The sequence below is a fragment of the Cryptococcus depauperatus genome, chromosome 4 (assembly GCF_001720195.1).
Source record: "Cryptococcus depauperatus CBS 7841 chromosome 4, complete sequence".
In the NCBI taxonomy this organism is placed as follows: Eukaryota; Fungi; Basidiomycota; class Tremellomycetes; order Tremellales; family Cryptococcaceae; genus Cryptococcus; species Cryptococcus depauperatus.
Genome location: NC_089471.1, coordinates 45,541 through 59,061, shown reverse-complemented (window position 1 = coordinate 59,061; position 13,521 = coordinate 45,541). Strand labels below are relative to the sequence as shown.

Sequence of the window (13,521 nt, the reverse complement as noted above, 5' to 3'; positions counted from 1 at the left end):
GATAAGGCTGCCATCGCAGTCAAATCGCCATCCAAAATCCTAGACGCCAGTCCAGTAGGTAATTTTGAGGTGTCACTAATGGAATTATACAGCGGTAATACTGATCAGCTTCGTTCGTCCATTGTTGGCCCAGTTTTTGATATAGAATGGCCAAGTTTGTGATAATTCAAAAGATAAATTCAAGATGGAAATAAAAAATAGCAGCATTAGCAGATACTGCCTCCACTCGTGCCTGAATTTAAAAAACAACCATCGGTGATTGTAAAAGATTACGCTAAGAATATTACGTAATTTATCTAAAGCGGCTTCCATAGCTCGCTCTAGTATTTTTTCGGAGTTCATCTTTTTCCTCCGTCATTCCTCTTGTTATCTTTATCTTATCAGCAAGTTTGATTCCATCAAGTACAAATGCCGTACGATCCAAGATACGATACACCTTTGGGGCCTATGTCAAGTCGGCCTGTTGGTGGTGCAGAGAATCCTCTTCCGCACGACGAGACAGCAGCGAATGTTTATGGTTATCACAAAGAACACTACCTGGGGCCGCTCCCTCATGAATCCGACACATCTAGAGAGGCTGATGCCGCCTCGGCGCTACAGACACTTTTTGGAGAGACGGACGTTGCTCAAGGTCTAGCGGCACAGGACGGGCAGATTGAAACGCTTGCGGAAGGAGCTGCTGCTGCTGAAGCGGCTGAAGCAGCTGCTCAAGCTGAAGCCAATGCAACTTCTGGGAGCATGGTCATTGATCCGAATCTGCAGCATTCGGCTATGAAACGCAAAGCTACGTCTCGCGCCAACATGTTGGCGCGAGGCGGCGCTTGTGACTTTTGTAAGCGGCGGAAACTCAAGTGTTCTGCCGAAACTCCTACGTGCGCAAACTGTGTCAAGGCTAGTAGAGAATGTGTCTACTCTCAGAAGCGGCAAAGGAGCAGAGTCAAGGTTTTGGAGGATAGATTGCAAGAGTTGGAGAGAAAACTTGCAGCTCAGCAGAATTTGATTGAGAACGGACAATCAGCACCTGCCAACTCTAGCCAGGTCAATAATGGCGACAAAGAAGACCAGTGAGAATGCTGTCGCTTCATTCTTTCGTTGCGGGATGATGCTGGAGAAACCTCATGCCTCAGAAGCGTCATGGAGTGGTCTGCGTCTTGTCGTGAACGATTATCACGCACTTTCCTTTGACTGGTATTGTCATTTTAGCGACGCTGGCCACACCAACGACCTTTTCAAACATATCTATTTATTTCTTTTGCCATATATTCTTTCTGTCACCGATTCATCCAGTTACACCAAGCACATCAAATAGAGGTGGTTAGCCATATGAAACGCCTGTCCGGCTGCAACAGGGACCAAGAACCAAGCGAAGCGATGTGAACTCAAAACAATAAGCAGGGAGGAGACAAACAGGCAGGCAATAATGCTGCTGCGAGGCTGAGGTTGGCCCTGTTACTTTTGATGTGACGATCCTGCTGATCTTTGAAACCTAGCCATAACATGATTCCGACAGTATTGACATCATTTTTACCAACATTTAGCTTGTAGTCCACTTCACTTGTCCTTCACCATACACATGCTATGATGGTCGACATTGTGGCGACTTGGATCTGAGCAGAGTCTGCAAGGGCAAGACTTGCTGAGACTGACAAAATCAATATACCCTTACCTTGATAACATACGCAAAGGAATGCAACACTTGTCTAGAACGTCCAGCCTTGTTTACGTCTCCATCTATCATCGTATTCCTTATCAAGATGGCTCATTCCCACGTAAAGGAGCATATACCAAGACTGGATATACAGCAATATGCATCAGATTGTGAGTTGCGTGATGATTTAATTAACAAACATGATCCGACGTTATGATACACTCCTTCTGTTTAGTTGATTCGTTTCCACCTACATCTCGTTCAAATACTACATCTTGATGTTCCCTTTTCCAAGAGTCGTGCACCTTGACTTTTTGGTGATTATTCATTATTGATGTTACACAAAACACAAGTTTCTGATTTTACACTTTTTCGTCTGACCCATATACCCAAAAGCAGACCAACTTTAGAGCTCTACCCACATCAATCAACCTTGGACTTCGGCGGCCAGCGCCAAAAGCTCAACACCTTCTGCTGCCCATTGCAGTTCTCTCTGATCCCTTTCGTTCTTTATCGCACAGTCTCTATCCCTTCTCTTCCTCTTCCCCTCTTTTCGCGCTGACGGCCTTTCTCCATATTTTGAAGACAAGACAGTATTGATAGGCGGCAGCAATGTCAATTTCGCTGGCGAAGCCGGGATCGGAAGCGGAGGGTGAAGAACTGGAGGAAGGGCGTCGGTATGAGCGGTGGATGGCGTCGGGTAAGGGTTAAAGTAATCTTGAGGATGCCCGTAATGTGCGCCGGACCGAATGTCTAGTCGAGGGTGATGGCCATTCCATCCTGCCTCTCCGCCTGCAAACCTTGGCCACTCCTGCCCGTCACTAACTGCAGCTCTAACCCTCCCAAAATCATATAGAGCCTCATGATCGTAAACAAACGGAGGCAGGACACCTTCCCAACTTCCCCCGCTAGGGGGTCTCAACTGAGGATCAAGCGACATATCATATCCTCGCTCCAACGGGCGATGCGTCAAGTCTCGAGACTGCCAGATGGGAGACCTGCCAGGGAATTGTGCTTTAGACATGGCTGGAAAGACTTGGGCTTGCCGCGACGGATAGAAACCTTGGCCGTTGGATGATCTCGCTGCAGCTGAACCAGGCTGAGAAAATATTTGGGCTAGAGGACTGACTCTGCCCATACGGTTTGGTGAGTATTCGGGAGATATGGCGCCAGGCTGGGAGAATACACGGGTGTTGCGACGTTTCGACGGACGGTGGGCGTCATCGCTATACTTTTGTTGAGCCGCTGGATGATGACTCTGTGATGGATAATAATCAGACTCTTCCTCTGTACGTAGGGCCCGCTTGATCTTGCGCGACGTCTTGCCAGAAAACTATCCCAAGAATGAGCACCCTTCGACACACGACGACAACCTACAAGATCATTCACAGTCCAATAACCACCTTTTCCACTGCCACCTTCATGGTTTGGCCTCTCGGCGTTGACGAAACAATCGTTGAGACTGAGATTATGACGTATAGAATTCTTCCAAGTGTTGCCAGCAGATTTGTGCCATGGCCAGCGTTCCTCTATCGCCTGGTAAATCTGCCCATGGCCGTCAGCACTCGTCCTCGGATGCGACACCCACCTGTGCCAGTGTAAGCATCTTACGAGGAGATGCTGCAATCACCAAACGAATTGCCTGGACGTGGGTCATCTCTGGTCTATACTCTACAGAGCTATCAGCAAACACCCACGCAACCGATACACACCGTTTCCATGCTTGTCATACCCATACCTAAACAACCCACCAGCACCTTTTGCGAGGCCTCCCAGCTCCTCCCATTTCCGCCATACGGCCTCATTGATCGTCATCCTCTGTAGTTGCTCCGGATCCAGTGGTCCTTCAATGTCGCACTTTACAAACCCGCCATTCCTAAATCGAGCGAGGTCTGCATGTGTAAACGTGAACCCAGCCGGGTCTCGCTCGACAGCATACGACGAAGCAGCGATTCCCAGCGTTTGAGTCACTGGATCCTCTGCGTTTGTGACGGTCAGAGGGATGGCCTCCGCTCGCACACCCTCGTCTTCATCATCCTCCCAAAACGACCCAGTCGCTGGCTGCCCTCTCCTCTTCACTGGCTCTGGCGACACCGGAGACCTTGGGAGAACGGTCGTCATGGCCTTGTCTCGCGATGGATTCGGCGTCAAATGGTTTATTCTTTTCGTAAAAAAATAAAGAAAACAAAAGAAAAAACATAGCAAACAGAAAACTGTGGTATCCAGGCACGACGATCGACGTCACGATCCAGAAAGAATAGGGTGCGATGCTTCGGAATAAAAAAAGGCGGAAAAGGGGTGTGATGTTTCCATTCGTGCCTGGAGGGCGCGCCTTTGGGTGCTCTATTTGTGGTGGCCCAGCGTTTTCTGTCGGCAAACGCGGATCTTCCCAAAGGATCCTTTCCTTTACTGTTTATGGCGCCACGCCACTAGAGGTAACGAGGGAGATGGTGGTTTGTGCGTCGGTATTTGGTTCCGGGTTTGGATGGTTTGTATATTAGAATTGTATTCAAGTTAATTTTGTATTCAATTAAATATATTATATTATATTAACTCACCCGTTAGCGCTGTATACTCTATTGTATACTGGGAAGATTGTGTATGCCTATACACCCTGCGCCATGCACCTCAACAACCATACAACATGTGGCAGCACAGAGCACCAGGACACGTTGCAGTGTTTTCCAGTAACTCTGCATCCTTTTGTTCCCACCGTATGGGCAGAAGGACCTTCCATTGTAATAAAAAGCATAAACCTACAGGGCACACCGCAAACGTTATTCTCAATCTGAAGGGCTATGGGCAGAGGCAGGTGGCCCAGGTACGCTGTTGCGGCACATGATCGGAGCATCAACCAACATGACGACCAGTATGCCAAGGGTGGGTTGGGATGCATTGGCAAGTAGATGAGGCAGCCAGCGCAGGCGAGTAGGGCGAGTAGAATAAGGGTGTAAAAGCATAGAGTTTGGGAGGGCAGGCAGGGTAGAGCACCATGCTTGTCCTGATCACTGGTGTCGCAAGCCTGCACTCGTCTTGATGAACTGGGCCTACGTTTTTGTGTTGCTTGGCGTCCGCACTTGTCTCGCCTTTTTCCAGCATGGCTAGACGGCTTATGGCACCCTTTGGTCTTTTGTAACAATTTCCCAGCTGACTCCTTCACCCTACTTTGCGTTTTTTGTCGCTTCCAGCCAGCTCGTACCGTTCTCGGTGGGCGGTTTGGAGGTGGCCGGGTATCACGAGGCAAGCCAAGGCATTGTGGCTTTGGTCCACACAGCTTGCTCGGCGAACTTTGAGAGCAAGGATTGGCATAAAGATCATTACGGCCTTGGGGGAGGTGAATAGTCTGCCGGCTGGGAGACTGATAGAGTGTAGGCGTCTCCAGTAATATCAGACTGCCCTTGCGAAAACAAAAAGATGTAGTCATTGACGACAATGTCTTGGATGGACTTTACTATATGACTGCCAAAAAAAGTATGTCAAACTAGAGGCCTGAAAGGTGTACAAGTCCAGGAAGGAGGACGTCACTTTGGGTTTAGCTGTCATTCTGCCTGTCAGGAGCGTAGGCAAACAAAGTTGACCAAGCTGTACAGTTCAGCCCATGGATACTCTGTCTGTTGTGGGGGTGTCTATCCAAATCACTTGGATACTTGCCAGAGGAAAAGACATGCCGATCATTGAGCCCACCAATCCGTACTTTGTCGATGTGTGTTCTTTGGACCGACGTTATTCACTTGGCAGCCGATGGCTTAAAGTCATGGGCTGATAAAAGACAGGTTTGGGATTGCGCGCGCGTTCAACATGAAGTTGTTGTCAGACGAGTAATAAGACGGTTGAACTCTTCACGTAGCTGTATGGCGCATCTTTCTTGCGAGTACCTTGTGTTGACTTGGAATGGACTATGATTTCCAGGAAATGACAGACCTCTGCCGTACCCTCTTTCACGACCCAGCCGACAGGTTTGCTATTGGAAAGCCTGGTGAATATCTCAACAGTGGTACATATACCTACATCAAGGGTAAGGGCAAAAACGTCTTGGGTAGCCAATGTGAGTGACACATCTCATCTAGTTGCGATGTTGAGCTGATTGATGAATCGGTCGGCCTCTATAGGAGACGGTAAAGGATGCTTATACCAGGTTGTTTGAGTTGGAGAATGCCGGTTTGTGGTAAGGTTGATAGTCTAGTCGACGAGGCTGAAGAATATCTGGATGAGTAGATTAGATAATTAAAAATGCCACAGAAGAGTTCTCGGAACAAATCTGAGATACGATAGGGCATCAAGATGGTTTGATTAGATGTCAAGCAATGTTTTCTGATCATCACTTGGTTTCGAGAATAGCTTCATATCAGCCTCCATGTAATGTGGATAAGCAAACGACTCAAACACATCTCATCCTGTACATCAGTCATATCACTCTTCATTTAGACAAATTGTTTCTTCATTAGTAAATCAATGTCTTGCCTTAAATCAACCTTCCGTATGCCATCACATTTTGTGCGTCATGATGTTACATCGTCATCCTACCAGTCCAAAGTCCGCTCTGGCAAGACTCCGACCACCTCCGATGAAAGAGATGATTTTACTCTACTCGTCCCGGGTAACGGTTGTACGTTCAGAGATGTAAACACCTAAATTTTGTTAGTGGTCAACCACTTTTGGAAAATCTGAAACACACCATCCAAGAACTTTCGGATATCCTTGTTCTTGACTCGGCACTTGTCGGTGATGGATGCGGCAGACTGAGAAACCTGCTCAATGTCATTACCCTGGAGGATAAGTTCGTCCTTGACATCGGACAGAGAGATCTTGACACCCTCGAGCATCTCGCAGTTTCGAACAAACTTCTCGCCCACTATCAAGAGTCAGCAAGGCTCCACTATGGAAAGGTAATACTTACAGAAGTTTCGGATTTGGAGGGAAGAGCCGTCATCGACAGGGATAGCGTTAATGGGGAAATGCGCGTAAACAAGACGCATCTTGTAGAGGAAGCCCTATAAATTCGAGATTGAGAAAGTCCTAGAGTTACAATTGCCAAATAAACCAACCTTGGTGACACCAATAATCATGTTTTGGACCAAAGACTTGACCGTTCGGAGACAAGCAACGTGCTTTCGGGCACCGTGCCAGACAGTAAAGACAATCTTGGAGGATTTTGTAGACTTGATCTGAACAAACCGTCAATATGTTGCCCGCAAATCAACCATTGCGATGACATGACAGGTCGCAATATCCAAAAATTATCCCAACTTCCTATCACTCTCAAGCATCATCCTAATTGACCTTTCCCTAGACGTTCAAAACGCTTTCTAATACAATCCTGGCTCCGCATGCTGTCCACCAACCAACCATGCCACGACCCAGTTCCCCTTAAAATCTCCACTCACAAGTTGAATGTCCATCTGAATGTGCCCAACATTTTTGGTCAACTTGCCTCTGGGACCTTCAATTGTGACAGTTCGAGCCTGAACAGTGGCTGTAACGCCCTCGGGAACGATCAAAGTCTCGATAGAAGAGATGTCCTTCATTTTGAGCTGCAGATGAAAAGTTGCAAGTACCAAATGGTTTCAATTCGTAGGGTGGAGTTTTGAGTCGCAGAAATAGTAAAAACAATTGAGAAAAGCGAAAGAAGCAGATGTCAGCAAGACTACCAGACCAATGTCGTTATAATCAATGCTCACAGTATTTTGTTGATGGTTAAAGAGAACCTTCAATAGTCGTTTTGAACCCGTCTTCTTACGGCGACAGCCAGTGGCAGACTGCAACGGGAGTAGATAATGAAATGCCGAAAAGCCGAGTATCCTTTGTATGTATTAAGTCCGATATATACGGTAATTTCTACAAAAATTGATTCCGTCTCTTCAATCTCTAGTGACTAACCAGTTATCCTTTCAGAACGGATTTTTTGAACAACCATAATTCACATGAAAAAGTAGCTGTACAGTTTATTCTGATATCTACAAGCCATTTCTTTCAGCTCGCATTTTTTGAGCTCACTAGTTAGCTCTTGCCTAACCATGAGAGGCCAGTTGTAGCAACAACAGACTTGACCATCCAACCAGCTAGTCACCAAGGTTTCGAAGCTGTTTACAGGTATGGATGAACCGTTTTGAAAAAGAAGTCTAGAATATAGATACAAAAAATTACAAAAAATTACAAAAAATCCGAAAAAATTCCTTCCTTCTGATAATGCCAACGATAGACAATTGTCATGAATATTACCAATAATTAATATCCACGCTCTGTACCAAAAGGTCACAATAATGCAATCTACGTTGCATTATTATTTATTGGCTATATTCCATGGAGTAATTCCAAGGTTCTGACAACAATGTGGTATACCTGGCAGCTAGCAACGAACTTGTAGAGAAAAGTCCCAGGGAGATAAGTGTTCTACAACTAATACTTGTAAGCTATCATTCACATCTTCCTCGACAAACACATCCAAAGCCAGTCCCAAAATCGATTCAAATTTTATATTCGACAACAGGGCAGAATGGCTTTCAACCCACCAGCTTTTTCGTGGCTTCGATCTTCAAGAGTTACTCCATGTGACTTGCAAAGGCAACGATACATATAAGTCACATGAAACGAACTAAGGCTATTCATGGTAGCAATTTGATCTCTTCAAAGGTTTGGAAAGAATTTGGGTATCCCAAAAGGAGGTAGAAGAGTTCAATGAGTTTTTTTACTCGAAAAATTCGACGATCAGAACTAACATATTCTAATCTCCGTCCCAACAGTGGCACCGAAAGCAGGCTGCCCTTGTTGCATGCAGTACTATTACCTTCTGTTCTTCGACAAAAACATCTACAATTTCCCATTAGATATATTTCAAAAGATCCCATATAAGATCATATACACCTTTACATTCTATTCACCTACAATCAAAGCCCCTATTTTCATGCTGATGTAGCTTGCGACAAACGGAGAAACCCATTGTTTATTGCATCTTGATCACAATGATCAAACAAACAGCGCAGTTTAACGTTATATGTGATCTAACGGAGAGCATATTACAGAAAGAATACAAAAGCCGAGGTCTGAGAAGAAAACAGGAAACGGCCCATCTAAATGTATCTAGTTTAACAATCATAAACAACACAGTTGATCAAGATGTTAAGAGCTGACCCATAGCACTTTGTGTGCAGTATCATGATTCCCTGCATTTACGTCCAAAATGGCATTACGTTGAGTACTAGCAGAATAGACTTGTAAGTGTCATTGGGATAAGAATCGCTAATATTGGATATGCATTATCGATGTGTTGGACTAGAAGATTTATCATCTTGCAAAGATCAACAAGTCTTCCGAGGATAGTATCAAGAGACAACATTTTTTGCCATATATGGCGAATGAATGAGTTAATTCAAAGTTGTTCCAGGAGTAAACTTACTTTGTGTAGGTGTCAGGAGTGAGGTTGTTCTTGGGCTTGGTCTGGGAGTCCTTGGGACGAGTGGATTATCTAGGAGTATCTATCTCAAATAGATGAAGACAGCTATCAAGATTCATTCCTTGGGGAACTATGAACCACAATCCCTTCCTTATATCTTGTTTGCTCTGCATCCTGAAGCCACGTTCTAGTTCAACCAACTATACCATTCCGCTGCATACACAGTATCCTGTGTTCTTATATCCGAGCCTTGTACATGATCCTGACAGTAGGTCATTTATTCAAGGGATGGGATCAAAGTGTTTCAATCCTGATAGTTCGATAGCTACTACCATTTCCTGATTTTCTTACGTCCTGTCAGAATTCAGGATTGGTTCTCGAGCTTCAGACTGAAGGCCTTGGGCCGAGAGGTGGCTTAGGCAAGATGTATCTATCAAGAATAGATGAAGGCAGCTATCAAGATCAATTCTCTGGGGATCTATGAATGATGAGTCCTTCCTTGTATGTTTGACGCTTCTGCCGCAGTCATTCAACTATACCATGTCATCCGCAAACACAATATCCTGTGTTCCCCTGGCCATTCTCTGCCCATGATCCTGACACACTCACAGGTCTAGCAATAAAAACAATATCCAACATGAGCCCGTTTGATGATATGGAATACAGCTACCAAGTGCTTAGGATATCGGCGCTTGACCAATTAGTTAAAAAGTCAATTTAGGAATGAAACAAAAAAGAGAGAAAACGGAAAAATATGGAGAGTTTGGTAAAAATAGAGCGGAAGCTATAAGGAAAATTGACAAACGAATTGGACCAGGCGAACAACAGAGAGTGAGTGTGGCTGAGAACAACGTTGTTCAGCAAAGACTTGCCATCTCATTTTGGATGTAGTCATTACAAGATTTAATTCTCTCTTTTACATAGATAAGATCATTCTAGAAATGTCTAATACAGAAAAGTAACTCTCACCAATATAGGAATACATTCTTTCCCTTGCATCCCAACATTGACCCTATCGCTATCTAGATCAACTTCAAACAACGCCCATCATCTTGAGAACTCTGCTAACGCCTCGTTCCTTAATGGGCGCCTGCTTGATTCCAAACAACCTCACTTGCGTATCTTTCCACGCGCCAATACTTCCCGCGTTGAGAGAAGATAAAGATGAAAGGCTAGCAACATAGATATCGCCCCATAAGAGGGAGGTAAGCCAGATCGATGAGGCAGGAGACCACTGTAAGAGGTGAATTCAGCATGTAGTTGGCGTTAAGATTTGGGAGACAAAACTCACAATGAACTTTCTCGCCAAAATTGGTGGCCGTGAGGGTAGCACATCGCCCAATTCAATACCTTTAAGTATCCCAAACACCTTCTCACTGGGTGCTCCCACAAGAACTTGACTCTCTTGGATTTTGGGCAAAAGTTCAGAAATTGTGATGAGTACCGGATCGAGAGGAAGTCTACACGCAAAGGTCAGCCGAGCGAAGATGAAATAGGGGGCGTACCCTTTTTGCCAACTAGTAACCCATTCCTGGGTAGGCACAAATCCATTAGGCCCTACACCTCTTTCGGCCATCCTCATCAACTCCTCTTCGTCCTCTGCTCGCCCTTCATTCTCTACTCCACCAGAAGGATTACTCAATGTATTGAGAGAAGCTGTACTGTTTGTAGCTCTCATCTTACCTCGAACTTTTTCTGACATTTCTCGAGACTGAGTAGGAGTTTTGGCTGGAGTTTGGTTCTGAGAAGGCGGAGGAGGGTTTCGTGAAAGATTACCTATAGGATCATTCATTAAAGGATCGTTGGCCCCTATAGTGGATAAAGAAGGAGGTTGGTCAGACAACATTTGGGTCTCGTCGTTTTCAGATTGTTGCGCCAATAAAGCTACTTTTTCTATTTCATTCTCGCCATTTCTGGGAGAATTGCTCCGCCCATTACCGTCTGGTTTGGCTTTCTCAATTGCTGTGATCCGCATCAGTCCCGTTAGTATGAATACAAAGAAGAAAAGCTAAGTCGCATACCCGCAGCTTTTAGGGTTTTTTTCCGCTGTATTTCTCTTAGACCAGACATCAGAGTGAACGTTGCCAGACTCTGAAACTCATTATGCGATCTCAAAATGGCGTACACCAAGTTTGGGTTCTCTTTAAACATGCAAAACCGAAAAAAAAGCTAGTTATCAGTATGGGTGCATATTTTGTTAGTACAACTTACCATTCAAGCCATGATAGATGATGCCATTGAAGATCTCCAACAGGTAATAAACCAGCCTTGGATGTCCTTCATCTGCCAACAACCAACCCGGCGCCTTGAATGCTTTGAAAAGCTGCAGCAACCGTTCAGAAGCTTGAGAACCAATGTTGGAAAGATAAGGCGCAACGTTGGAGATAGAAATAGTTAATGCTGGGAAAAGAGGGTTCAGGCCAGAAGTTGTAGCAATGCTGTATATCGACTTGAGTAAGGTTAGCGGAGAACACAATTCCAATTCAGGACGCACAACAATCATGAAGTCCGCCGCGCTCCCGGCAACCGTCCATTTACTTGGTACACTCATTCGAATCGTCTGGTTCAAGTTTTTCCCAAACGCAGGCTCTGCGCTAATTGTTTGAAGAAGATATGCCAGAAGTCGGAGAAGGCCATGATATGCTTTCGGAATGTTATTTCATGGTTGAGACAAAAGAAAAAGAAACGTACATGGGTCATCTTTAAATTCAAGAGATGTTACTAGTATATACACCATCAAGTCAAGACTTTTCCCTGAAGCAAGAAGATACTGTTTGAATCTTTTGTTCAAGTCAATCAATCTCCAAATAAGTATATCTGGGAACGGTTTCAGCTTATATAAAGAAAGCGAATAACGAACATACATGTTTCAAGGATATAAGGTAGACTCTTATTTGGTCCAGGAAGATAGTTGTTCATAGCTTGAAACTGTTCCCGCAAGATACCCATTATTCCTTCAAGAATAAACATAAAATCTTCTTTTCTATGCTGTTGTGGATGGTCAGTCAAAAACAGTCACAGCAGGTCGCGCAACGTACAAGTTTAGACATAAAGAACCTGAACGCATTCTCGTCTTTGCCCTCTCCTGTCGTTTCTCTGCCTTCAGCTTTAGTTGGAGCACGATAATCCAACGCGACAAGAAGTGTCATCATGCTCATTCTCACCAAAATCCTTCTTTCTTCGACTGCTTTACCAATAAGATTGCCTCCCACGCCTAAGTTTCCTAAACTACCTCCGAGCGTTCCTGCAAGAGAGCTGGGTTTAGCGAGAGATGTATTGAGGAGCGAGCATAGCAGCGAAAGAACAAGTCGTTTCTCGAGGCTGTGTGTGAGAGTGTTAAGAGGAATATTGGGTATTGCGGAAGATGGAGATACAGGGGCTAAAATGAGATGGGGAGGAGTGTAAATGGTTGAAGAGAGAAGGATGAGAAGAAAACGAAGAACTTCAGTTTTGTGGCGATCAAGTTGAGGAGTGGAACCAATAGATATTGTTGAACCGACTCCTCGTTCCCAAATCACATACTGAGAGGTATCAGTGTAACAACAAAGGTAAACAATGCACCCACATTAATTTTGTCATCCTGTTCGCTCCTGACACTATCTACGAGGGTGAAACCAGCACAGAACAACAAGTCGACTACACAACTAAAGAGCCTATCAACAAGGCAAGGAAGGTATTCGATCTGACTATCTTGTCCTTGATCAGCAGTCTTCTCGGCCTCCACTTGAGCTTGAGTGAGAGGATCTTTGATTCTCTCTGGTTCTTTTGTCTTATCGACGGGAGGACTACCGACAGTCGCTTGAAAGGCGCGAGCACCTTCATCTAATTCAATGTCCTGGTCATCCGCTTCGTCGTCCGAGTCTTGGATGGTAAACTGTTGGGATTCTTGGACCTTATTCGGGGACTTTGGAGGGTGAGGGTCAAGCGGAAGTGTCTTCCATAAATATTGTTCTGCAAAAGTCTCTTGATCTTCCGAGATCAAACCTTGCGCTCTGCGCTCCCTTGCATCTGCTTCATTCTCGTAAACAACAACCAAAATTCTTCCCAGCACGCGAATACAATTAAGCACTTCTTTTGTAAGGTTCTGCTGAGATGTGTTTGCAGAATGAGGGAAAGATTTGTCTGGAATGATTGTAAAGAGATGGTGCGACAGAGTGACGATGAGAGTGGATAGGTTGGTAGGATTGGACAACAATGCCTGACGTACTGTCGCTTTAAGCAGATGCACAGGAACCATTCACTCACTGTCTTGTGCTGATATTAACGAGTATACGTCTGAAGTAGAGTTGAATAGCGTATAGTACTGTGACCAATATGGGTCTGTTGTAGGTATATTATCGCTATTGTACAGACGCTTGATTCCATTGTTGTCGGATTTGAACTTGAGCTGGGAATCCTCGTGAGTGGACAGAAAAGGCAGCCCTATAGCTTGAGGCAACGACTTAAGCATGGTTATAGATGTAAAATCACAACTTAAGAAAGA

The 13,521-nt window shown here is 44.9% G+C and overlaps 6 protein-coding genes across 6 annotated transcripts; 2 read left to right on the top strand and 4 right to left on the bottom strand.

The window, feature by feature from the left end:
• Positions 1-408: 408 nt before the first annotated feature.
• Positions 409-1,545, top strand: L203_103282 (uncharacterized protein; the record flags this gene model as incomplete). The annotated part of the gene is made up of 3 exons (XM_066212686.1): positions 409-1,038; positions 1,396-1,439; positions 1,491-1,545. 3 exons carry the CDS (start codon positions 409-411, stop codon positions 1,543-1,545), a joined length of 729 nt encoding a protein of 242 aa, XP_066068783.1.
• A 530-nt stretch (positions 1,546-2,075) lies between these two features.
• On the bottom strand, positions 2,076-3,769 carry L203_103281 (uncharacterized protein; the record flags this gene model as incomplete). Its single annotated transcript, XM_066212685.1, has 4 exons — positions 2,076-2,981; positions 3,026-3,193; positions 3,237-3,327; positions 3,387-3,769. The coding sequence occupies 4 exons, from the start codon at positions 3,767-3,769 to the stop codon at positions 2,076-2,078; spliced, it is 1,548 nt and encodes a 515-aa protein (XP_066068782.1).
• A 662-nt stretch (positions 3,770-4,431) lies between these two features.
• Positions 4,432-5,072, bottom strand: L203_103280 (uncharacterized protein; the record flags this gene model as incomplete). The annotated part of the gene is made up of 2 exons (XM_066212684.1): positions 4,432-4,649; positions 4,700-5,072. The coding sequence occupies 2 exons, from the start codon at positions 5,070-5,072 to the stop codon at positions 4,432-4,434; spliced, it is 591 nt and encodes a 196-aa protein (XP_066068781.1).
• A 174-nt stretch (positions 5,073-5,246) lies between these two features.
• On the top strand, positions 5,247-5,817 carry L203_103279 (uncharacterized protein; the record flags this gene model as incomplete). Its single annotated transcript, XM_066212683.1, has 4 exons — positions 5,247-5,351; positions 5,422-5,466; positions 5,568-5,693; positions 5,758-5,817. 4 exons carry the CDS (start codon positions 5,247-5,249, stop codon positions 5,815-5,817), a joined length of 336 nt encoding a protein of 111 aa, XP_066068780.1.
• A 415-nt stretch (positions 5,818-6,232) lies between these two features.
• On the bottom strand, positions 6,233-7,173 carry L203_103278 (uncharacterized protein; the record flags this gene model as incomplete). The annotated part of the gene is made up of 5 exons (XM_066212682.1): positions 6,233-6,276; positions 6,324-6,500; positions 6,546-6,639; positions 6,694-6,813; positions 7,033-7,173. The coding sequence occupies 5 exons, from the start codon at positions 7,171-7,173 to the stop codon at positions 6,233-6,235; spliced, it is 576 nt and encodes a 191-aa protein (XP_066068779.1).
• Positions 7,174-10,071: 2,898 nt separating this feature from the next.
• L203_103277 (uncharacterized protein) lies at positions 10,072-13,275 on the bottom strand (the record flags this gene model as incomplete). The annotated part of the gene is made up of 10 exons (XM_066212681.1): positions 10,072-10,272; positions 10,330-10,498; positions 10,544-11,000; positions 11,060-11,179; positions 11,250-11,487; positions 11,533-11,681; positions 11,730-11,855; positions 11,903-12,026; positions 12,077-12,559; positions 12,604-13,275. The coding sequence occupies 10 exons, from the start codon at positions 13,273-13,275 to the stop codon at positions 10,072-10,074; spliced, it is 2,739 nt and encodes a 912-aa protein (XP_066068778.1).
• Between the last annotated feature and the right edge of the window lie 246 nt (positions 13,276-13,521).